The sequence below is a fragment of the Syngnathus floridae genome, chromosome 13 (assembly GCF_059516105.1).
Source record: "Syngnathus floridae isolate MCC-2025c chromosome 13, RoL_Sflo_1.0, whole genome shotgun sequence".
NCBI lineage: Eukaryota > Metazoa > Chordata > Actinopteri > Syngnathiformes > Syngnathidae > Syngnathus > Syngnathus floridae.
In genome coordinates, this window is record NC_142425.1 from 13094124 (window position 1) to 13118837 (window position 24714).

A 24714-nucleotide genomic window follows, 5' to 3' on the forward strand; every position below is an offset into this window, starting at 1 on the left:
GTAGCACCTTCGCAGTCCCGATGCCTCCAAACATTTTCTACTTCTGACGCAACACATTACAGTTCCTTTCTGGTTCTAAGAGGAAAAATCAAATCATCGGGATCTATTTAGCCAAGCGCTTTCCTCCGCTTATGCGGGACAACTCTCACGCTCTCTGTGGCGGCGCCAAATTGGACATTATGTATTTCATAGGCGTTTTCTGAATAGCCGCTCATCTCCCAGCTTGGCAGTGTATGTAAAGACATGGCGGTAAAATGCAAAGAAACCTCAGGGAGAAGCAGAGACTCTGCAGAAGTATGGCCAAGTCTGCCTGTTTAAGAGCAAAAAATACTGTTTGAGAAAAAAAGCTCCGCTGCTCGTCCATCCAACTGGCCTTGGCTGAAAGCGCACTTTGAATACGGGAGCCATATATATATATATATATATATAAAATGTGCTGCATGCTTATTTTATTAAACCTTCAAGTCTCATCCAGGTGTCTGAGTGAGAAGATGCAGTACACAATTACTGCCTGCAGATGGCACTTTGGTTTCAGCCCAAGCAGTGGCAGAGGCTGCTCCATGATATGTTATTTTATATACACCCTAAATAAATTTAATTGCTAGATCTTTGGTCTGGGCAATACGAGACCTCTGCAGCAATACGGCACCTGACGTCCCATGCATTATTATTATTATTATGATCAATCAACAGGCAGGACTATAAAAAAAAAGAAGTGTACAGTGTACAGATATTGATGTGAAATATCATTGATTATGAAAAAGTCTATCTTTCCATCTCTCTAACTTGCTCTCTCTATATATATACACATACTGTATATACATATATGTTTGTGTGTTTGTTTGTGTGCGTGTGTGTGTGTCAGGCATCATTTTCTACATTAGAGCACATGTCAAGTTATGTGTGTACACATTATATCGTGTAGGTCTCCACTCGCCATGAATATATGAGCTGTCTCCCACTGATAGAATCCACAAACATCCCCAACCATGCATTTATTCAGTCCACACACAAATACACGCGCACGCAAGACACATACTGATCCACCTCTCCGGCTGCGGATATTTTGTAACACTGAACGCGTGGAGACCTGAGCCCAGAAACAAGTCCGCTGCTTGATTGTCCATAACTTGGTCTCAGCCACCTCTGCTCTTTATAGAGTTGTCACTTTGTGACTGGCCTGACACTATCATCCACCAAGAGCTTCCAGAACATAAACGGGCCTTCAAAAAAGAGACGTGAGCCAAAACAGTGGCTGTTGTTTGAAGCAAGCAGCCTTGTTTTCATCCAACCAAAGCAGTCCTCCTACATTCCTAATCAACAAGCTCTCCAAAAAGGTTCCAAATCACCCACACCCTGCACATGGTAAATCCCACCACAGCGCAAAACTTCATTCATCTCATGATGTTTTTTCCCGGCGGCGTTGGTGGTTTTAAAAATGAATCATTGGAATGTTTTTCATCACATTTTTGAAGGTTGGGTTGATTGCCGATGCTTCTCAGGTCACACAACAGGTGAATGCAGAAGAGCAATGTCAATATTTTCGATGCTGTAGTAGGGAAGTGTCGATATAAATTTGTTCGCGGGCTCATTGTTGACAAAAAGCATATTTCAAGTACCTGATTGTGACTTAAGTGCGATGCTAACGCTTCATAGACGATTGGGAAACACACAAATCCCTCCAGGGGTGTTTAATCATGCTAGTTTACGCAATCTAATGTTACTGCAAGTGTTGCACTGAAGCCACCGGTCATTTTAAGACACACATGGCAGACCAGGCTCACAAGAAAAAACATTTCTTGTGCTCAAAATAGACTTTTTGGTTCTATTGAACCTTCTATTGAACATATTTTTATTATTGCGCAATATACATATATTTTTTCAATTGTATGGGGATATGTCTTTTTTTTTTTTTTAACCAGCAATCCCGCTTAATTCTTATTCTCAATGACCTCGGTTGCCGTGAACACCTGGTTCGGACCGAACAATACTATCACAATATCACAGCGAGGAATGCGGAGGGAAAAGAACACAGCAAAGGGGAGAGAGACACACAGATAAGATGGATGAGCTACAAAGCCTGCCCCCCCCACCCCTCCCAAATATAACACTTGGTTTTGTCCACCACATTTGCTAGCTTGCAAGGTCACATATTTTTAATCCGACGTCACCGAATGAATTTATATGAAAATTGGATTTTGTGTTACTTTAAAAAAATCAAAGTCTTATTTGCAATGACATGTAAAGATAAATTGATACCCAGAATGACTCTATGGGGAATATTTTATGAGGGGGGGGTGATTGTGATGGAAGAGACAGCCCTACATGTAATATTTATTTGATAAATATCTATTTTTTGATTTATTATTCCTTTTGTCAGACACACGTTCTTTCTGTCACTGCAGTTATTTTTCCGCAACAATTGCGTGTTTGCAACAAACGTGTGTTTATATTAAGAAAATGCAGAATGTTGGGATGACATTATATGTGGCTGGACAATGAGAGACACTTGGGTCTTATGTGACTCTCCTACAATGGTCTCCAGGGACCCGTTACCGTAGCGATGAGCAGCTCTTAATGACACCGACACGACTGTGAGCGAGCGTGTATACTTCTGCGTGCGTGCACATTGCATGTTAACTGTTAATTTGAGCGCATCCTTTGTATGCAGCCAAAGAAGGTCTTTGGGAGAAAGAAAAAAAAAAGAAAAAAAACCTAATTGCCCTTCCTCTGCTTGCCCACCCCAGGCCTTCGCACCTTCTTGTGTGTTAAGAATTTCCAGCCTGGTTGCACACACTGGACACACAACGCTAATGAGAGGCCCCACAATCACACAAAAACTGTCACGATATGTTGAAAATAGAAATTGGGAGCGTTTTCATAAAACAATGGAAACTATATATATATAAATAAACTTATTTGTGTGTCTGGTCCAGTCACGCACATTTAATCAGCAAATTCCCTTAAAGCGGAAAAGTGAATGTTTACATTAACTGCACACTGCAGTACAATCCAACTTTATCTCATCGTGTGTGTGTGTGTGTGTTGCACAACATACACACAAAGAAAAATCGCACTTTCAGAGGAAATGCTGACCAGCATGAGTTGCGTCTCCTGTCCGCACTGTTCTAGGAACTACCGGCGGTGTGTCGAAAGAAAATAAAAAAAGCTTATCATTATATTTGGCACCCTGACAAAGTGATGCGCTTCTAAGAGCTTCGACACGGCAGACAGCGAGTAAACGGAGGTGGCGACATCCATATCAGTCAAGCTCGGGGATGATCAGGGCAGAGGTAGTTAACTAATTTGCTGGTGTGTGTGTCATACCCGTCTCATCCTTTGCAGTCGCCTTGGAGACAGGCTCTTGGTACTAGTGGGGGACCCGGCACAGACTGTCATGCCTTCCTCCTCGTCCTCCTGTGAGGCCAAAATAGTCAAGATAAATCACAGATATAAACATATCCACAACGATATGGTGCAAAACATGACGTCCGTTTTCGTCATTGTCCGTTTGCAGCCGGCAGCAATGTCAAACGTGTCGATGACGCCTTCAAACATCTTTCGTGAATTTTCATGTGCCACTCTGAGCATGTTTGCGTGTTTTACAGAGCGCTGCATCTTGCTTGGCGTTGCTTATCATCAGTGTCCCGCTGACAGATCAAACTGCTTTTGCCTCATCAAATCCAGCAGGCTTATGGAAACATACACCTCGTTACGTTAGCTTTGAGGAAATCACAGGCTCGCTGATGAAATATGCACACAATAAAGCGCAGGCCGGGGTGACGTGACAGGCCGTAGCCAGAGGGGCGGCGGTTAAAAATGTACAAGCATGAACAAAGCACCGAGAGGGCTTCGCCGATCATTAAAGAGTCCGGCACGGGAATCACGAGCTCCATGTAAAGCAGCTTCTTGCGATGAGGGACGTGCGTGTCCGGCCGGCTGCTCGGCGAGTGTATGTGTGAAAAAATACGTCTTTGGGCGTGGGAGGTGTGAAGGTCAAAGTTGCTGCTCACCCGCGCTTTAAGTCGTCCCTTAATGTCCCGGATGCCCCTCTTGGCGTGACTTTTGGCCTGGGAGGAAATCAAAAAAAAAAATCATTGATAATAATGGAATCACAAAAAAAGAGTGGATATGCATCAAATTGTCATTTGCGCATTTACCTTTATCACCGCTGTATTGATGAGCGCTCCTCCCCTCTGTTTACAAAAAGACACATTGGTTACAACCAAAATGTCATTTAGATGGCTTTGAATGAACTGTCAGTATTGTCATATTGTTATCTGACACAAAAGTAAAAGCTACTGGTACACCAGCTTGCAATAAAAAATAATAATAATCTGGTGTTGCCATGGGGACTGTAGATCACCTGACTTAGTGGTCCATAATAATGGCGGACTATCAAGGACACCTGCCATCATGTAAAACCAACAATATACTTTTGTATGATGAAGTTTTACTGACTTTTCCAATTTTAACTCCGTTTACATTCTCGACCTTCAGCAATCTCGTCCTTTAAAACAAATCGTACTGTGATTTTCGATATGCAGAAGCCATAAATAGCGGCGCAGACAGCTGGCAAAGTATCAATCACTGCTCACGTTTCAAGGCATTATGGCGGTTTTTATTTAGAAGCAGGCGAGAGAAAGGACGCCACTTGATTGATATTCGCTTTGAGGCCGGCGGAGCAGCATTCTCATCCTGCTGCAGCTTTCCTAGTAATTTCTTTGTCATCCGGCACGTGCTCCCTTCAGGTCCCGAGTAAAAGCACAAAGCGTTGGCTAAACAGCTAAATAGAGAAAATGGCAGGAGGCGTTTCAGAAGTCGGGGGAGAGCGGAGGAGGATGACGGGGGGGGCGAGGTGAAGGCCCCTCTTATAGATCCCTGTCAGTCAGGAAATGTGAACTTTAACAAACCTTTGAAGAGCACTCTAGAGAACTAATTCAGCCTCAGCTGACAGCGGGGGGAGACTTACAGACAGTCAGTAGAGTGAGTGAGTGAGGGAGCGAGAGAGAGAGAGAGACAGAGATTGGATTGGGATATGACAGAGATGAAACCAGGGAGGGAGATAAAGAGAGACAGACAGTCAGAAAAGGAAGGAGATGTATGTTCCCGGCTCGCTTTAACGCCGTAACGCCCATGTTTGCGGCCAGATCAACACGTCACGTCGTGTCATGTCAAATCGCTTGTGTGTGTGTCGACTGTCCGGCTTCACGCAACCCCGGAATAATCGGTGGCGGCTGCACACGGACATCCGGACGCTTTTAATTATCTGACGTGAAAGGAGGAATGTGAATACCTTTACAGTATGCATCCACTGTTGGTAGGACTTTGCGTTACCTGAGGAGAAAATTCAGAAATAAATTATTTCATGTTGACATACAGTTAAGAAAAGATATTTTAATGTGATTTTTTTTTTTTAATATAATGGTAACGTCATCTGACCTCATGAGTGTTCATTTGTCTTTTTATTTGGATTAACAAATGAAAATAGAAAACAGGTGGGTGTCATTTTGCTGCTTTTATTTGGTTATCGATGGCGCCAAAGTTGCCAATAAAACAGATGACGAATGTCTAGGGCGGCACGTGATTAAATCATTTGTTTATGCTTGTAAATAGAACGAAGGTGTCCTTTGGGATTTCATTTCCTCTCAGATGTCGACAACTGTAATCGTCTTTTGTATTATCCAACCAAATTCATCGTAAGCTTTTAATCGTGTCAAACATGAATACGACTAATTCAATTTGAAAAGGTCCTGCTTGGCTTCTCACTCTTGAGTGTCACTTTAACATCTTTTTCAAAGCTTGACGTCGCCTTTTTTGTCAATAACAATTAGAATCCAATCATCATCAGTACATATATCAGCACTTTAAAGTTTGGCTGTCACCCCGGAAGAACTTTAAGACGCCTTGTTTCATTCAACGCCTTTTTTTTTTTCCCCACACAATAACTTTCATGTCAAACCTGAAATACGGCAAGTTAATTTAAGGCGACTAATTGATGCACAGGTCTGCCACAACTCACTTCCACAAAAGCCCCCTTCTGTGATCTCTTCTTCAAACACGTCGCTGAAGCCGCGGCCTGCGTTCAATTTGGCCAGCCGTCCGTCGATGAACTACAAACATAAATTACAGCTGCTTTATTAAAGCGAGGGGGGAGTACACACTTAAAGTGATATACAGACACGTGCGCAGAGTCAATCACTGGGGCGACAGCGGTCCGGCCGGGGGTGTTGTTATTCCTCCCCGACGGAAGCGCAAGACAAAAGATTAGATGCTTTGCAGGTATTAGGAAGTGGCTAATGTGGAGCAGGCGAGGGAGGGATTAGTGTCCCCACAAATGAGGAAGTTTCATTTCCGCTCTTTGGAACACCTAACACAGTCTCGTAAATATAGGGAACTCCACAAGTGTGAAAGAGACATTTATAATAAAAAAAAAAAAAAAAAAAACTGGTTAAGGCCATAATAACTACAGGTAGGACCAAAACATTTTTACTATATTTACTATACCTACTATATTTATGAATTTATTGATTGAGTCAAATTAGATGGCTCACTATATGGCAGGTGCCAATCAGCATAGAAAGTGGGTCACGGTAATTAAAAAAAAAAAAGTATAACAAAAAAACATTTTATTTTTAGAGCGTTTGGCCCAGCCCGAACCGAGCGCAGCCCTAATTTGTTCCTCTTTGCAAGTGTGTCAGACATAACAACAAGAGCATAGGTTGTTTTTGGCCATGTTGTCCTCCGGGACTGTCTGTTAACTAGCAAGCTACGCAGCCACCCGCTCCTCCGGTCAGGGGCTTGGAAGATCATCATTAGATGGTTTTAATGAGAGGTGAGAGACTACTCGGCGGCTCTAATTAGCGCACGTAATCAAGCCAGATCAACAGCCAGCCAAAGATGCCACTTATCTTACTCAGACTGATGACCTGACTCATTGTGGCCATTAATTAGACAGAGTGGTCAGCGCAAACGAATGATTTCCGACCTAACGTGTATCAAGAAAGTGAGAACAAATTAGTTTTTTTTTGCTCACGTCAGTGATTTGCTTTTATGTCAGTCACCATTTCACTGGCTTATATGCATTCTAAATGTGACCATCTTGTGAAGTCAGACCAAGGCTGCGTTGGATGATAAATGGTTGATGGGTCATAAGTTGTGTGAATAGAAGCTCTTGGCAATCGTCCCCCGTATATTCCAGTCAACTGTGTGCGGCTTAAATTTATCGTGCTGAGGAAGAGAGTTCATTGACTCAGACTCTGCTAGCAGAATGTGTGTGTGTGTGTGTGTGTGTGGCTGATAGGAAGCAGGTTGATGCCATCAACCTTTCCCCCGCATTCTTTGAGCGGCCTGAAAATTGATGGCCTGTTGGGGTGAGACGAGTGCCAACATTTGGGTAATAAATAGAAAAGAACATTTGGGACTCAAGCCAAAAGACAATTGCAATTTCTTTTGTTTTATGTTATGTATTTCCTTGATCGGAAATGGCCACAATTAACGATCCGTAAATTATTTTTTGGAACTCTTATGAGTAATAATATGGCAGGCTGTCTTCAGTTTTTACAATCTTCCTTTTCATTGCCTCCTATTACTGTACACTGAATTGATTGCAGTAGGTCAGCACTGCGCTTTTCAATTTTAATTGAAAAGAAATCCGTTTCATGCGTACCAATAACAAAAATAAGTTGAGGTAGAATGATACTCGGGCATCAATTCAACTATTTGCGTGGATTATGATGGAATGAAAGTGATCAAATTTCCTAATTTAAATGACAATCTAGCTGATTCCTGCATTAACTTGAAGCTATTCTTAAAAAAATTACGATATATATAGAGCAGCCAAGCCACACAAGTTGAGAGTCCCACTGTTCCTTGACGCCTGGACCGTTTGTGTGTTGTTGGAGCGGATATGGGTCAAGGCCAGTGCAGAGCTCGCGCACGCCACTGGCATCTCGGTCGAAAGAGGAGTGGGGGAGATAAGCCCATCCCATCCCCCGTGCAGATAAGGGCCCGTTTTCCCAACGTCGGGAGGAGGCTTTGAACTGCGCCTCTCTATCTGCTCTGCTCTGCCTGGGAAAATTATAGATGGAGCGCAATGTCCAAAGAAACAAAAGGCTGATTGAGGGCCGCTCGGCTGTACTCTGGGGGGTAAATCACACTACTATCACGGGTCAGAGATCACAAAGAAAAGTTCAAGGGGGTGAAGAAACATGTTCTTCATAGCAGGGGCGTCTTTCCACCACGTTGAGGATGGCAGAAGAGCCATCACCATAAAGTATACGTGGAAGGAAAGCTCTTGCACTCACAAGGTGCATGCATGCATTAGAAATTGTCTTCATTAAAATTCTTGCAACACGCTTGTGCTGGCTGAGATAAGCACTGTAAACATTTTCATGAGGTCAGTAACCATCTATGAATCCGGGCTTCTGTCTTGACTGCTTCTCATCACCCGGGGGGAAAGAAAAAATTCTACAAGCGAACTGGAATTACACCGACTCAGCACATCATTTGCTGAGCGCGCGGCAGAAAATTTGCGACACGATCTTCTACATAATGATGATTTTTTTTTTTTTTTTTTTGGTGAGGCAGCATCTCATGAATGTTGCAAAATGGGGTGCCTTTTTGTTAACCTCTTCCACTAGTTGATCTGATGGACGGCTTGGCCAGACGGAACCTTCTGCCCGTCATCTTCCCAATAAAATTGGAGCAGGTCTCGTTAGGTTTTTTTTTCAGCACCGCAAAGCAGTAAACAGTGCAACGGATACATTGGCAAAACACAAAAATGATTTCTACAATGCCATCATCAATTGGCCCAAATAAAAAAAGCTTGTACCTGTTTGAAGAGCTGCAGGTTGACAGCCATGGACAAAAAGTTTCTCATGGTGCTCGAGCGATGGCTCACAAAGCTCTCCTCGCAGAACGTTATTGGCTCCCCCTTCAAGAGTCCACACAAACAGGATTGTTTTTATGAAGACAAATTCATCATTTGAGCAAACTCACATATGAACCCATTGGACAAAATTGTTCTGAAACCTTTTTGCACAAAGCACTACCTTAAAAAATACTCACAAAATAAAACCAAAAAAAAACAAACAAGTATATTCATGCTCAACAAGTGTACGGTATTAAATAAAAAATTTAAAAAAATGCAGTTTGAGGATTTAATTCAGTAATTCTTTTGCGTACCGCTAGAGGAAGCCCGCATAGCACACTTTGAGAATCACTGGTTGATAAGATAACTAGCACGTGTCTCCTCGAAACTTCAAAACTCTTTCAAAATAAGTATTTCAACAAATTTCTTCATTAGTGGGTCGAAAAATATCTGAGAGGGGACATGACGGCAAGAGGAAGGGGGGGGGGGGGGGGGGGTCCCTTGGTAGGGAGGGTGTACGCAGTCCCAGTAAATTCCACAGCGCTCCACATGAAGACGTTCTTACTGTTCCTTACATCATGCTTGTTGGCCTGTGAGCTGTAGACACAGACGATGACAACAACTCCACTGCGAGCCAATCACACGGAGCCCCCAGTCATTTTCAGAACATGATCATTAACATAATTCTCACATAGTGCAATGATGCTCTAAATTCTTTGGCTGTAAAACAATGCCTGTTGTCTGGTGGTCTGGCTGTGAGCACAGTGTGACATAAAAAAAAAAAAAAAACAACACACAACATTTGGAGGCTAACCCCATTTTCAGGGATGGGCGGATGATCGCAGTGGCCCAAATTACATCACAGGAATAATGCTCCACTTACATCACACGATAAAAAAAAAAAAGTTTTCAAGGCTCATTCTCTCATAAAAGGGGAGTTGAATCATTTTTCCAGGCCCCATCTGGCTGCCGATGCCTACGGCCTAACTAGCAAAACAAAACTGAACGGCATGCTGGGAAATTCACTTCATCGGTATTTAGAGGAGTCAGTTCAGGCTGCTTTAGTGATTTTATAGCCTTGGCGAGATCACCTTGATATACGCGATGTTGTCGATGACGAAGTGATTTGAAATTTTCAGATGGTGCTTCTGCGGAACTCCGAGTAGGTGATAAACACCTGGCGGAACCCGAGCCGGAAAAAGATTGACCTATGAAAATCTTTTCCCATCATGGGATTTCTCATTAGCATTTCCCAGTGAGGTTTCATTTACAACTCAGCGAGACTCCCGCCACGTTTCCACGCCCTTCCTTCTGTCAAGACATATGGGCCGGTCAATCACAGCGATAAGAGTCGCTCGGCAAATATCGCAACTTGAGGCATTTGCGAAAATGCCGTGTGTAAGAAACCGCTGCGAAATCACGCAACGTCGAGTGCGAGCGCTCGTGTCAGAGAGGAGGCAGTTTGTTCGTGTACTGTCTGTACTCGCAGAAAAGCAAGACAGCATCAATAATGGAGCATCTTGGCGAGTGGGAGTCCACAAAGTCCAATTAGTTTCAAAGCTAAAGGAACAAAGGCTTCGCTATTTGTCAAACAGGACATGCTGTAGTCGACCCGGCCGACCGGCCGGCCGGCCGGCTTCTGACTCAGACCTGATCTGCAGAAAAGATTCACCAAAGTGATGTTAGCAGGGCTTGGCGCAGGAAAGTCAAACTCCAAAGGCGGTGAAAAGAGATCTTCAAAAGAAAGGTTCAGAGTCTTTGACATTTGACAGGCCCACCTGAAAGTTGCCTGCAAACTCACCTTTGAGGCAATTGAGGCTTTTTGGACGGCGAGCACTTACGGGTTTATATCGGAGAGCGTCCCTGTAGGAGCCGAAGAGAGCGGCCTGCGCTCTCAGGAAGGCCCTGGCCACGCCGCTTCCTGTTGCCGTTGATTGCTTCTTGAGCTTGCCCTTCAAAGAGTACACCTGGTGGAAAACAGGACGAGAGAAATGCGGTGAGGGAGGATACGGAGGGGTAAAAGTTAAATTATCACCTCTGAAATTGGCAGGGGGGGAGGGGGGGGAGCTAGCCCATTCCGAGTGTGAAATATCACATTTGCAGGTCATTGCAAAAAAGAAAACTAGAAAGGAAGTCTGGAGCCTTTTCAGGGAGAATATGCGTTTTGCTGCCGGGAGCACCTGCTGCTTTGCTAATTGAGCAGAGGATGGGGAAATGAAAAGTCACATCCTTGCTTTTCCTCACATAGCCATCACCTTTTTTTTGCTTTCCATTTCTTACTCCCCGACTTCTTCTTCTCCTCCTCCGCTGAGTTCCCCTCCCCCCTGATGGCTCCCTCTAGAAAGATCCTCTTGACATAAAATGTCTTTAATTATTTTCCCCCTCTCTCTTAGCTCCAAGACTCCAGGCGAGGAGAGGAGAGGAGAGGAGCAGCAGGCCCGAGCTTGTTTTAGGATGACAAAAGATTCACCCTGGCCGTGGTCCCCGGGGAGTCTGGGAAACAAGTTGTCAAGAGTCTCTCCTCACCTGCTCAGCAGCAGTCTGAGGACTGAGCGAGGAGAAAGAGAGCAGAGTGGGAGGGAGGGAGGGATCTTTTCATTGGACTGTACATTTGATCAGGTTGGAATTTACCAGAAGGAATCATCAAGTCAAATTAAAATTTGCAAATTTTTTAAATTATGTGTAGTGTGTTTGCCATATAATTAATACTACCGTATATTCAATGAATATTTCTAATATTCTTATATTTATAATACTAAAAATTGTAATAAAAAATTATTTTAAAAAAGCAATATATTGAGAGCAATCCTGACTTTGAGCGGGTCGCGTCCATCACCAAAATGACACCACTCAGCACGACAGGACAATCGTGACGACCAAATAGAAGCGGCGGCGGCGGCGGCCATCGCAATTAGCCGGTGGGAGGAAAGAAAAACTTCAGGGAGGAGAAGCAAAGTGTTGCGAGAGCTCAGGCGGAAAGGAACAGAGAGTTGCGAGCAGAAGAAAGAAGGCAACAGAGAGAGTGTCAGTCTTAAACTGGGACAGAGACAAAATGAGCAGCATTTCTCCTGGGCTTTTCCTCACTCTCCTCTGCGTCCCCCGCACTGCCATCGCAAAATGCTCCCAGGCATCAAACGGAAAGTTTATCACGGTTAAATTAACAAGTGTCATCTCCATATTCACTCATTGTGCTAAATGCTTTTATGTTTGCTCTTTCTAGAATTAATATTTCATGTTCAGATTGCTTGCAATTCATTAAAATGTCTTTTTATTTCTGCCGTATTTGGCGGTGGGGGTGTGCGAATCAAAGTGAACACAATGTCAGTCTAAGTGGGGGAGGCATACCCCCAAAGACTGGCAGACAAGACGGGCTAGCTGAGTTTACTGAGCGCTCACACTTCGGCGGCGGCGGCGGCAGCGGCAGCGGCGTTTGAACGGCTGAGAGCGTTGCGCCGGCAAACACTTTTTAATGAGGTGGGGACACAATCACTTGTGTTCTCTTTTTTCACTCTTAGGGGTGAAAAAGTTCTCTTCCAAACTTTAAGGCTGATTAAAATTCCTCCTATGTCACATGTGGGCGATCAATCGACAGTTACAAATATATCGAGTGGGGGGGGGGGGGACTTGATTATTGGTTTCGACACGAGAGCAAAGCCCACCGGCTCTATCGCGACGTCTCTTTTTTTTTTGCATATCACATGAAAATAAGTGCGTTTGGTAATTGGAGTTTGACTGCGGAGCCCGCACGGCAATCATCAGGTACGTCTCTACGGTAATGCTTCTGTCAAACTAATTAACTTCTCCACTTTGAGTGAAACTAACGAGACGCGTACAGGCATCAGAGGAAGGCCGGGCTCTACAGGTGATAACCCGATTTGGCACTGACATTTTTTAGTGTAAAGTCACAGTGGCGGTGATGAGATCAAAGTCGGAGAGTCCCCCATTGGGTCCAATTAGAACTATTGCATTGTGCACGGGAGGGGGAGGGAGGGAGGGGGGGAGTGGGTGAGCCGAAGAAAACTGTTGAGTTATGATATTCATAATCTATGCAGAGAGGCCTTTCCAGCCCAGGTCCTCTCCCCATAGCTGTGATCTTTTCAATTTACATCAAGGGAGGACGGTCGCGGATGAAAGCGGGGCATCCGAGGCGCGTGTGCGCCGCGCCGGGCGTGCGCGGCCCGCAGAGGGCAGACACGGGGCCTCATTAAGGCCCGGCCCGCCCGGCCCCAAACAGGCTTTCAAGTGCGTCACGTAAAGAGCACGGGGTCAAAGGTCAGACCACGAACAGATCTCCATTTAACTCTCCAGCTGGAGACGGTAATTAGCAGGTGCAATGACGAGCTAAGCGATGATAGCGCGCTAGCGGGACAGCTGTGCGCTGTGCATTAATATGGATACTAAACAAGGAGTGGAAATAAAGAAGGCTTATTCCGCTGACATTCGGGCAAATCTTTCAAACTCATCTTTAGAAGAGCCTTGCTGAAATATTGATCTTTACTTGTTGAAATAAATGCACCACTGCGCTGGGAATGTTACACGTGCATGATAAAAATATATTTCATACGCTCGATCGGATGACGCCACGGGTATGCAGCTAATGTGTATGGGGATTGAAAACAAAACAAAAATGCTGGGGAAAATAACAATAAGTTAAGGAAGGGTAAGACACTATCAAAAACATTTCTATTTCTGTCAATCCACCATTATGTTCAACGTTTCAACCAAAATGATGCAATTAATTAATTATTCAATAAATCGCAAATGTACTGCTTGACAAAAAAAAACTGTTTTGTGCTTGGAATCCTCAACATAAAAATAGTTTACATGTGCTACATTCTCTTCAGACTTTGGGAAGCCAGCTCAAATTTGGTTCTAAATTTGGCTTTTAATTCATGATTACTGTCCAAAATGGTCAAATGTTGACAGCTTATTGAAATTAAAGTTCTTCATGACGCTGGATTGTATCCTCATAATGAGGTTGTCCTTGTTAATATTAAACATAATAATAAAAAATACAGTACAATCAAATAAATTAAACATAAGTTGCCCACAAATAATCTCACTAAAATTCCACTTGAAAATAAGCCTTCAGCCCTGACACTTGTCTGCTGTACAAAAAAAGAATAAAATGTACGTTTTTTTTTTCTTCCAGCCCAAAAAATCCTCACAAAAAAACCCTGAATGTTTTGTTTAAGATTCTGTCCATGGAAAGAAAGCCATGGGGACGCAATTAAAGAACTACAAAGAAAAAAAAATAGCGATGAAAATCTCCCACTTTCTTTTGATGTGCTGCAGTTTGAACTGTATGCGCACACACAAATATGAACAAAGACACACTAAAAAAGGAAGGCATGTCCTTTCACATATCAGCACAAGTCAAATATGCTCTTTTCAACTCACAAGTCAAAAAAAAAATCATAAAATGTGCTCTTTTCAAGTTGCAATTTCATGCATTTATTAGGATTTAATTCTTGGAAAATAATGATTGTGTTTTTCATCAGGCTAGGATTTGAAGTGATGACTTCAAATACAGACACGATTAGTTGCAATTAAGGTGCGGCCAGACGCGTAATTCTTACTTTCCCAGCGTGCCGGCTTCGCGGGGGGAACATGATGCACGAGTCAGGTGAAATAAATGTGTTTTGGTAAGCATTGCCGTGAGATTTTTTTTTTTTTCTTTTCCTAGCGTGGGGGCTATTTTGTCAAGCTGACCTCTTAAAGCAGCTGAGCGGCTGAGTTTTGCATACATAATTAACCACAGTTAAATGTCATCTCGAGCATCGTCCAACCAACGCAGTGGGTGATGGCGCTCGCTCTCTCTCTTTTTTTTTTTTTTTTTACTTTTGATCTACAGAATTGCAATTTGAAAATGAAAGCCACATGAGTGTGTATGCCAATTTAAAAATCCCAATTTATATAAAAATAAAAATATACCTGGCACCTCTGTGGGGTTTTTTTTGAGCCAAAACGATTTGTCATAGTACCAACTTGTGATTTTTGCAAAGTGACACGAGCCTTTGTCTTTTGCCTTGTGATCAATTAAGTGTCAGACAGAGGCTTTCTTGCTTTGATCAGGTGCTCGCCGTTTTCCCCGACTAATGACAGAACATAGCCCGCACGTCATGTCAAATTACGGCACCTGAAAAGGAAAGACGCACCGCCGCCATTAATATATTTAACACGGCAAATGACTGTTGTTGTTTCCCCGTCTTCTTCTTTGCTTTTTTTGCTGCCTGCTCTCATCTTTTCACCCGGGCGGCCGGATTAATAATAAGCGAGCGAGCAGGTACTAATTAAGTGGAATTCCAGGTCTCTTTTGAGTCAGCTTGTTAGAGATGAGGACATGCCACACGCCATTTGATGTTTGTGTTTACACACACGGGTTTGAGACGTCATGTCGCCAAACAGAGGCCTGGCTGGCGTCTTGATGAATGCTGAGTGATTCTCTCCGCCTGAGCTTAGCAGCCACGCATTGTTTGCGAGCCACTAAAGCCACCCTTCATTTCTCGGCGCTATTATTCTCACGTTAAAAGCCCGCCGTCACGTTCGGTGAATATATAAATAAAGTTTAATAGATTCAAAGCTTGGCTGGATTTTGACGTCTATTTCAAGTGGAGCTAAAAGCAAAAAAAAAAAAAACCCGAAGCGCTCTGATGTTGATTTAAGCAAGATCCTGCTAATGAAGGCAACATGTGGAGCTTATTACGGCCCGCTGACCAGTGGTGGTGCTTTTAGCAGGTTCAGAGTTCACAGTTGTCCCGAATTAGCCGTCCTTCCTCAGACGGCACCCCTACACTGGCTCCAGCGCTGCCCGCCCCCTTAATGGTCTCTCCCCACAATTTCACACATAATATTTTAGATTTATTGACTTTCGCAAATGCTACCATGCCAGTAGCAGTTCCGCTTGCTTAAAAAAAAAAACTTCTGAATGATAGAGCGACAGTAATAGGACACAAAAAGGATCTATGTTTCCATTTTTAACGACTGCAGATATTTTTTCTGGCTTTGCTTTTGCTTGTTGACTTTAGTTTTGATTATCTCTCAGATTGTTTGCGAAGAATTGAAGTTTCAGTACGTATATGCATAAATAAACAAGATTAATTGCACAGAGACAGTGCTTGTGTCAGGAAAATCAATATGTTGACAAGCATCCTGAAGAAGAAAATAGTCCATTTCTTTCTGGAAGATCAAGGTATTTTGGTTACTTCTTCTTCTTCTTCTGAGACACACAGCGCTTCCCCTCTGCATAGACATTGTACTGATAACTTTATAATTGGCTTTTTGGTTGGTTGGCTGGTTGGTTGGGCTGTTTACCTCGCTAGTCATTAAAAGTATCCAAGAATAGCAAATTAGGAGTGTGTTAATTCTGAAAAACAAACAGCGTGTGACTGCATGTGATTTTTATTTGATCCGCGCAACTGATGTGTTTTTCATGTGGCGTGGCACCTATTCAAGGTGAGGCGCTACAATGCAGCTTTCCATCCGTGTGCCTCACATCACAGCCTAATTCCTTCTCTTCTCCTCCCTCTCGCTACTTTGCTGACACGGCGGCGCGTGCACTCACAGCCGCTGCGCATTTGATCATTTGTATTCCCAATCAAGGGGTAAATATACAGCGTACACTCCCACTTCCTGTATTTCAAGCTTCTGTTTGGAGGTTTACAAATGATCGAGGGGGCTGAGGTGGCGTCTGCACGCCTCTCCTGAGATCACCTGGCACGCTTAATCAAACATTGCGCCTTTAATTTGGTATTCGAAAAGAACATCTACAGTCGGCGCCGCTGAAACGTAAAGTCCAACAAGGAGAAGGAAAAGTTGCCGACGTTCCCAAACACGTTTGTTTGGCTTTAATATTTCACTTTTTTTCCATTAAATCTTTATATTTATTATCTTTATTTTGTATTTTTTGTGGAAAAGCATAAGCAAAGATTCAGCTTGTAAGTTTGACATGATTTAGCTTAGTATTGAGGTGTTTGAAATAAAATATAGGGCCAGACCAAGAGATTTTTTTTCGCCTCTTTCACATAAGAACATTTTGCTTGTAACATTTCACGGGTTTAAGCTTTGTAGGAGTGAATTCGGTGGTAGGGTGAGGAGAGCTAAGTTCTACGGGACTCTCATTTGCTGGATAGTCGATTGAATGACATCCAGTCGGTCGGTAGTGTTAGCATCGTGGGTAATAGCGTGTGCGTGCAATCTCGGCAGAGCCGCTTTCATACGCACCGTCTGAAAACAGATAAACAAACAATCCCGCTTCGACAGAGTGAAGACAAGTTTTGTGTGCGTGCGTATATATAAACACACACATATACCTGCGTGCGAGTGCAAATGCGTGAGTGACCCTGACGCCGGTCAGTGTTTCAGGAAGTGCCACAGTATCATTGTTCCATTAATTAAAGAGACGAAGCGCTGGCAGGTGGCTTCACGGCACACACTGGTAATTGGCCCCCTTCTTCCCACTCTCTCTCGCTCTCTCTCTCTCTCCCCCTTGAAAATCAGCCATCGCCTCATTCCCACCTCCTACCCCTCGCTCTCAGAAACGTGCCAGTGGGCAGGCAGCAAGGCAAGACTTGGTAAAATAATGATAAGAATGGATGGAGATGAAGGGGAAGGCAGTTGCAAGTTTTCCCACAAGTCTCTGATGGTCAGGGGAACCATGTTTGCCTTCAAGCGCTGTACGCCGCCACCGCTGCCGCCACCGCCACGGGAGTTTACTTAAGACAGCCGCAATCTGAGGGGCCGGTGCTGCCGACATTAATGATGCGGGGAGGGAAGGGAAGGGATGGGAAGGGAAGGAGGGGACGCAACAATACAATGACAACTTTGGGCTCCATGAAGACTTAGTTCAAAAGAAGGAGGGAAAATGGGCTTCACTTTTATTCTTGTACCAAGACAACAACGATAAAAAAAGAAAGGTGTGGGCGGGTGTGCGAGGGTCTCACCACGTCACCCGGAAGGTTATGCAGATCGTCAAAGGGACTCTCCAGTGTGTTAGTGTCCACGTTCAGGATGACCACATCCTCCAGGGACCGACCCCGTACTCTCTACAAGAAGAGAACGTCGCAAAATGATTCCGTTATTTTCTGTTTTCATTTCACTCGCTTTGGAGCATAATACACACCGCTACACCACAAACTGCTCGTCTTCTCCATCTTATCATCCAAAAGCTTTTTTTTTTTTTTTCAATATAGGATGTGAGTTATGGGAATAAATGCATCTCCACTGGTCATTTGACATGTTTTGAACTTAAAGGGAAAAAAAAATCAGAGTTTCACAGTTGATGAGCAAGTAAAAAAAAAAAAAACTTCAGCTAGCCTTTGAATTGAGATTTTAATAACAACTGCTACTTACTAACTGGTCTGATCTGAATTTCAAAAGCACTTTACACTCTGCACAAACCTAAATATGACATTTTTCTGTATGTTTGGATGGTTAAAGTAAAAAAAAAAAAGTTTTGAAGATGTGTTGTGCACAGTAAATGTCAGCTGGTTGTTGTGATGATGAAAGGCTGACTGGCAGTGAAACATGGCATATTGGCAAAATGCCACAGACTTTCCTCATGCCTTGACATTCACTCTACATGACTTTTTAAAGCACATGCATGAATAATGGAATCATTTTAAAATGCACACTTTACCAAGCTGCTTTGGGTCATCCCAAACAGAATTTATAAACAACAATATAATGATAAATCAATTCAATAAAGAGCAAACTATGACATATAGCTCTAGATTAATTTTCTGCTTCATTTAATCTATTTATTTATTTTCATTTTCCAATGCACACTTTTTTCACGGATCGGCGTTTAGTTATCCGAGTTACAGATCGCGATTGTCTGAGAAAATACATCCGCAAGTATGATATGCTGCCTTAGGATCGCTAATGAAAATGTCCAATCGGATCAGAACGTTCTCACTGTAACACGCACGTCGCCACTGAAAGAGGATATGAGAATTGTACATTCTCCTCACCACTGGAATCTCATGCGTCAACAACACAGTGATTCTGTGCTACACTGCGTGCATCCTGATGGCAACAAACGCAACAATTATTTCAGTGTGATGCAGGATACAGGCAGGTGTGTGTGTGTGTGCGTGCGTGTGTGTATGGAGGAGGGGCGCATAGTGTGTGAATTTTCTAGTTTGTCACTTTTGTGACAGCCTGTGCAGTGGAGGCTCACATGCTGATCTGGACTAATTATGGAGTGGCAAGAAAGGAGGTCTGTCAAGGATGCAGAGTGTGATAAATACTGCCACTGCCACAACTGTCACACAACTATCACACGTACACACACACACACACAAGCGTGCGCTCACAAACAATGGCTTGCCCCACCAAATAACACAAAGGTTTATAACAATGGTGTTTGTTTGTGCTTCCAGTATTTTTTTTTCCGCTATTCCTGTGTGCTTAAGATTAAGAAAGTGAAAAGCATTGTGTCTTTTCACCAAAATAGCAGGGCGTAATTTGGGAATGATCGTTAGAGCCTTACTTCATGAACAGTAAATGAGTACAGTAAAGTTATTGCATATATTTGCTTGCTTTGCAAACTTTATCCAGCTGTACACGCTCCTTCATATACTACATACATAATGATGCATATGTACTTTTATGTGATTATGCATACTTAAAAAAAAAAAAGAAAAAATCAACAAACATACCTCCAGCAGACTAAAATGAACTCCCACAAAGTATGGCATGGGGGCACTGCAGATGGAGGGAGGAAAAGGAAAACAATTCATCAGCACTCAAAATCACAGGGGAAAGTTGCTACAACAAATTTCACACGTGAATTCATTTTCTGTATGGAAGGGGAAAGACTCATTTGGATTCTGTCTCACTTTTTAGCAAAGCCAACTTATGTTTGAGAGCTAAGAAATAATTTCAATAATGTTTATGATTATGTCTGAGTGTCATTATTTAGCACAATGAAACAAGAATATTTCACAAAAAAATTAATATAAAACAAATCTGTTGATATTTTAAAGGAATGGTGTTAGAAAGTGGTAGCATTTTTTTTTTTATTTAGTCTCTTGCATTTATTTTTATAATGCACAAAATTCTCCAGAGCAACTTGGCCACTGAATTTGAATTCATACATCACTATGATGAAAAAAAAGATTTCTTATTTGTAAAAAGATTATCATTAATATGGCCACAACTGTATTTTACTTCTACTTATGCTTAATATCAACGACTGACTGTAAATGTCACCATTGTTATGACTTAAAAAAAAAAAGCATAGTGAATCACTGAGTATTGTTTTGCCATCCAACCCACCTGTCAAACAACTAAAACACATTTTCAGACTTCCACAGGCATTCTTTGATTGAATAGCGTTGTGCCCGAGAGGATTCAGGAGCTGCAGGCTCATAATCAACCTAATTCAATCCAGCAACACGCAGCAGGCTGCTAGCTTTGCCGTGTAACGTGTGACACTATCGTCCATCAATAAATACGCACGTACACAATCTAATACATCCAGGCGCACAATAGTGTACATGCTCAACATCTAATAACATTTGATTTGGCTAATCAGAGCTGGAAGGACACCCCGCGTGATTCAATCAGCTGCTGCTGAGTCTTTGCAGAGTGTTGAAAATCACATTTTACAGTCAGTGATGAACAGTGGCGAAAGGCACATGTGACCAATCGCGGCTGATTCTATAAAAAGAAGTACTTTAAAAAAAAATAAAAATGCAAAGAACGTGACGGTTCCGTTGTCTCGGTCCGTTCGGATGGAACGCAAATGACCCACACTATGTTGTGCGCGTGCGTAGGTGGCAAGCCTTACCAGCAATAGTCCAGAAGATGCGGGGGCAGCACAGGGATGAAGATATGCTGCCAGTACATTGGAAAGAGCAAAGCAGCTGCACCGTGCACACACGCCGTTAACTAGACAGAAAAGGACAAAGTCAAATTCATTGATGAAATATAGGGAGAAAACATTCAAATTGATCAAGTGAGTTTTTCACACAAAAAAAATCCAACTTTTATCGGATAACGATCATACATTATGATTACATCTTTACGAATTGTTACATTCCATTTTTAAATTGTCTATGACTTCATATTTGCAGGATTTTTTTTTTAACTAAGCAACTGCAGCGAAACACACGTCTGTCACTCGTCCTAAAAATCAAAATGAGCAAAAAAATAAGAGTGGGATAAGAAAAAGAACTTGAATCATGAACCTCTTAAACAAATAATGAGGTGCAATCAAATGAAGATGACAAAGGCGCTCTGCTCACTCCAGTCAAACCAAAACGGCAGAAAAAATTAAAATCATTGTCTTCCATTGTCTTAGAGCCACGCACGACCCCCCCCCTCGCCCCCTTTTGACACGACGTCTCTTAAAAAAAAACAGGCTAAAAGTAATGACCTGCAACACACACACACACAGGCAGGCACGGCGGGGGGAACGAGGCGTTAGCTCATCCCCCAGATTAAAATAACATGATTAAATATGGAAAGAGAACAGAGGTCTGAGGGGCTCCTGCGGGACTTCATTAGGGCAAATTGCCAAAGAATGAAACATGAGTTAGCCAAGAGAGACTGCCGGCTAGGCCAATACCATCGGGACACACCCCGGAGCAGAGCAGCAGCCGCTGTTAGACTGCTACGGCTTCACACTCAATGTGTGAAGCGGACGCACACTGTCACACACACACACGCACACATCCAACCACCAGGAGACCCTCTGCTCACTGACACACAAAGTGTCACAATTGACCGGCCAAGAGCCAAATCCACCGCTGCCAAAATGAGCCCCCCCACCAGCAGCCTTCTCCTCCACCTCAAATCAAGCCCGGACATTTCTGCATGTTTATTTGAACCGAATTCATTTTTCCCATTGACTGGAGAAAAAAAAACAAAAAAACAATTTGTTGTCTCGGTGCAATCTCGCAACAGTTAAGGCTTAATCAAGCTTTAATTGGTGCCTTGCTCTGTGCATCTGAATATGCATATTTCCTCTTCACGCAACACAACAATGTCAAAAAGAATTCCCTCACAAACACTTTGGCTTCTTTTGTTAATTCCACCAAATCAATCCAATGAATATTAATGTGGGAAACGCTCGGTGGAGGAGTTGCTATCGAAATCATCCGATGATTATTTTTTTTCTCTTTCCCCACCGTAGTGATGATAAAGGGCCATTAATTTGTGATAAAGAGAGGTCAGCAGTCACGCACGCACACACACACAATCTCACGTACACACGCACAAAGTGGAGATCCAACAGGCGAGCATATTCCTCCTCTGGGAGTGCGAGACAAGCCCCAGCCATTCAGTGGTACCAGGAGGTAATGGCACAGAACACCTCGCTAACCAAGTCCAATTATCTCCAGCAGGCCTCAAGGTGAGCCCCCCAACTGGGGTGATTTACTTGCAGGTTGAAAGGGAAAAAGAGGAGTCTCTCACTCTCCCAACACCCACTGACTCTTTTGGGGGAGTTACCTGAGAATGGAGGAGGTTAGACATGCTCAGATATTAAAGATATTTTGTTGCTATCTCTTAATAGATAGAGATGGACGACTACGATACGCTAGCTCAACAGCTAACTTGAATTTATTAAAAACTTGAAAAATAAAAACGATAATACTGCTTTATTCAAGGTTTTTTTTTTTCTTTTTTTCAGGGGAGGGGGTCAGAGGATTGGGACAGAGGGGATTCACGTGACGCCATAAGAGGCTAAGGTTGATAAAATATTTGCCAGGCTGATAAATAATAGATGAGTGAAGCCAAATGGCTTACACGCTCCACAAAAGACCTGGGTGCTTAATATTCCATTCAATGGAGAATCACAGATACAGTCCCCAAGAACAAATACAGGATTAGGTGCTGGGTCCAGTCCTCGGGGACCGGGGCTCAGCCCGGTAATGAGGGGCTGCCTGCCTTTCACACTGTGCGCGGGCGGGCGGGAAGGCGGGCAGGCGGGCGGGCGGGTGTGTATGTGTGTGTTGCCCCCCTCCCATCCGCTGTGAGAAGCTAAGCGATTATACAGCGACAGCCTGCTTCAAAAAGCAGTCAAGGTCTTTGGTTGTGCCCTGAGAGCTTTTTAGTGCACTTGTAGCCGAAATATAAAAAAAGACTGCTACTTGGAGACTCATTCGCAATTGGACCACGGACAGAAAAGATGGGAGACGGACAAGCACGAAAAAAGATGGGGAGAAGAAAAAGTTGAAGAGTGTATTGCGGCTGGGCAAAAGCTGCCTGTCTCTCTCTCTCTGTGTATCCTAACTAAAGACTTAAGTGAAACAAAATTAGAAGTGAGGACAGTGGTGTTGAAATAATTTTCCTTTCATTGTTAAATAAAATGTGCTTTCACCAAGCGCACAGCATATTATTCAAGATTTTATAAAATGCATTCCGAGTAAGATTTGCATATAAAATAGGCCAAATTCAGATTTTTTTCCAAAAAATCAAATTGAAATGTTTCCTATTTTCATCTTTCCAGCTGTCTTTCAGTCCAAGCCAGCCTGCAGCTTCCTGTTTTGTTTTATTGTTGCACTATATTAGCCTTTCTTTCTTTCTTTCTCCTTCTCTGCACCGACTAAGCTTCCAATTAGCCAGTCTGCTTTGGCCTCAGTCGACAAACACGGATGTCAGGCCCAGTGTGACACGAGTGTGCCTCACAACAAGTATGTGGCAGCAGAAGAGAGAAGGAGGGCAGGTGTGTTGCTGCGGGCAACAACTCGCGCCGGCCCGGGCGGGCGGGCGGGCGGGCAGGCCTCCTACACACGCGACGGAGAATCTGTCACCAAGACATAAGGTGTGAGTACCTGCACATATAAACAGATGCAGGCATGCAAAAAAAAATAAAAATAAGGAAGAAAAACACCCACGCCATGCAAATGGCCACATTAGTGGCAACAGAACACGCGTGGCAACTCCTGGCACCTGGCTTGAGGTTGAGATCAAGCTAAAAGACACGTAAGAGAGGTGTAGCCAGACGAGTAAAAAAAAAAATCAGATGTCAGGGAGGACCAAGTCGAGAGACACAGTCAAGTCGGGAAACAACAGAGGAAAAGGCAGGAAACAGAGAGACAGCTGGCACTCTGGGGCATGTTGGATGGAGAGCGAGTGAGCGCCTTGTTAGCATAGGCCTGCCTGCTTGACAGGCTGCTGTCAGACCACGCTGGGGCCGAGGCTCCGCGAGTTTGCACGATAGGCAGGGCAGAGAATGGCTTTGCGAGCTGGGGGGCCGAGGCAGATGAAAGACGTGGAAGGGGGGGTCCTCCCAGCTGACTAGTTAGAGGAAGGGCCGATGCAGCCCCATTATACGGCACCGTGACAAGGCTGCACGCTCGGCTGGCTCCCGCCCCCTTACGCCAGTGCCGAGGCAGCCTTTTCAAAGAGCGAGAGTGTTCACCTCTGGTCACGAAACGGCAAAAAGTCAACTGCTGCATTGTTGTACAATGATGATTTATTCCTTTGCTGTTGGCCGCTCGGATTGACATGCCGGCCGGCTGGCCGGACGGCTTCACTGGAGGCTTTAACACCCCAAGCAGAAAGAATAAATGCGCTACATTTGTTAAACTCGGTGTCCACTTTCCAGACTCACCGCTGAGTTGGGCCGACTGGGTAGGCATTCGCTAGAAAGACCATTCCGCTCTTCCGAGAAGACAAGTTGCTGGTGTGTGTCCGTGGGATTTGTTCATTTTAAACCCCAAAAAACAAAGATCACTGATATCACGCCTCAAAGAAAGTCTTAATAGCTGGCCATCTCTGTTGGATGTCATCTTAAAGTTGCTTGATGGGTTGGCGTTACGTTTTTGTGCAAGTTCTTCCTCACAAAACTCACCCAAAAGTAGAATAGAATTTTCCAAACCATCTTGGTA

At 43.6% G+C, this 24714-nt stretch overlaps 1 protein-coding gene across 11 annotated transcripts in view; it reads right to left on the minus strand.

The window, feature by feature from the left end:
- The window catches only part of dennd1b (DENN/MADD domain containing 1B), a 79719-nt gene that overhangs the window by 19869 nt on the left and 35136 nt on the right, over positions 1-24714 (minus strand). For all 11 annotated transcript variants that reach the window (XM_088395310.1, XM_088395307.1, XM_088395304.1 and 8 more), the window contains 10 exons: positions 20667-20767; positions 19534-19579; positions 17815-17916; positions 10714-10839; positions 8834-8935; positions 6023-6113; positions 5297-5337; positions 4161-4196; positions 4014-4070; positions 3328-3417 (listed from right to left, as the gene is read on the minus strand). In XM_088395310.1, the coding sequence (XP_088251436.1) occupies positions 3328-3417; positions 4014-4070; positions 4161-4196; positions 5297-5337; positions 6023-6113; positions 8834-8935; positions 10714-10839; positions 17815-17916; positions 19534-19579; positions 20667-20767 (792 nt within the window). The remainder of the gene's footprint in view (positions 1-3327; positions 3418-4013; positions 4071-4160; positions 4197-5296; positions 5338-6022; positions 6114-8833; positions 8936-10713; positions 10840-17814; positions 17917-19533; positions 19580-20666; positions 20768-24714) is intronic.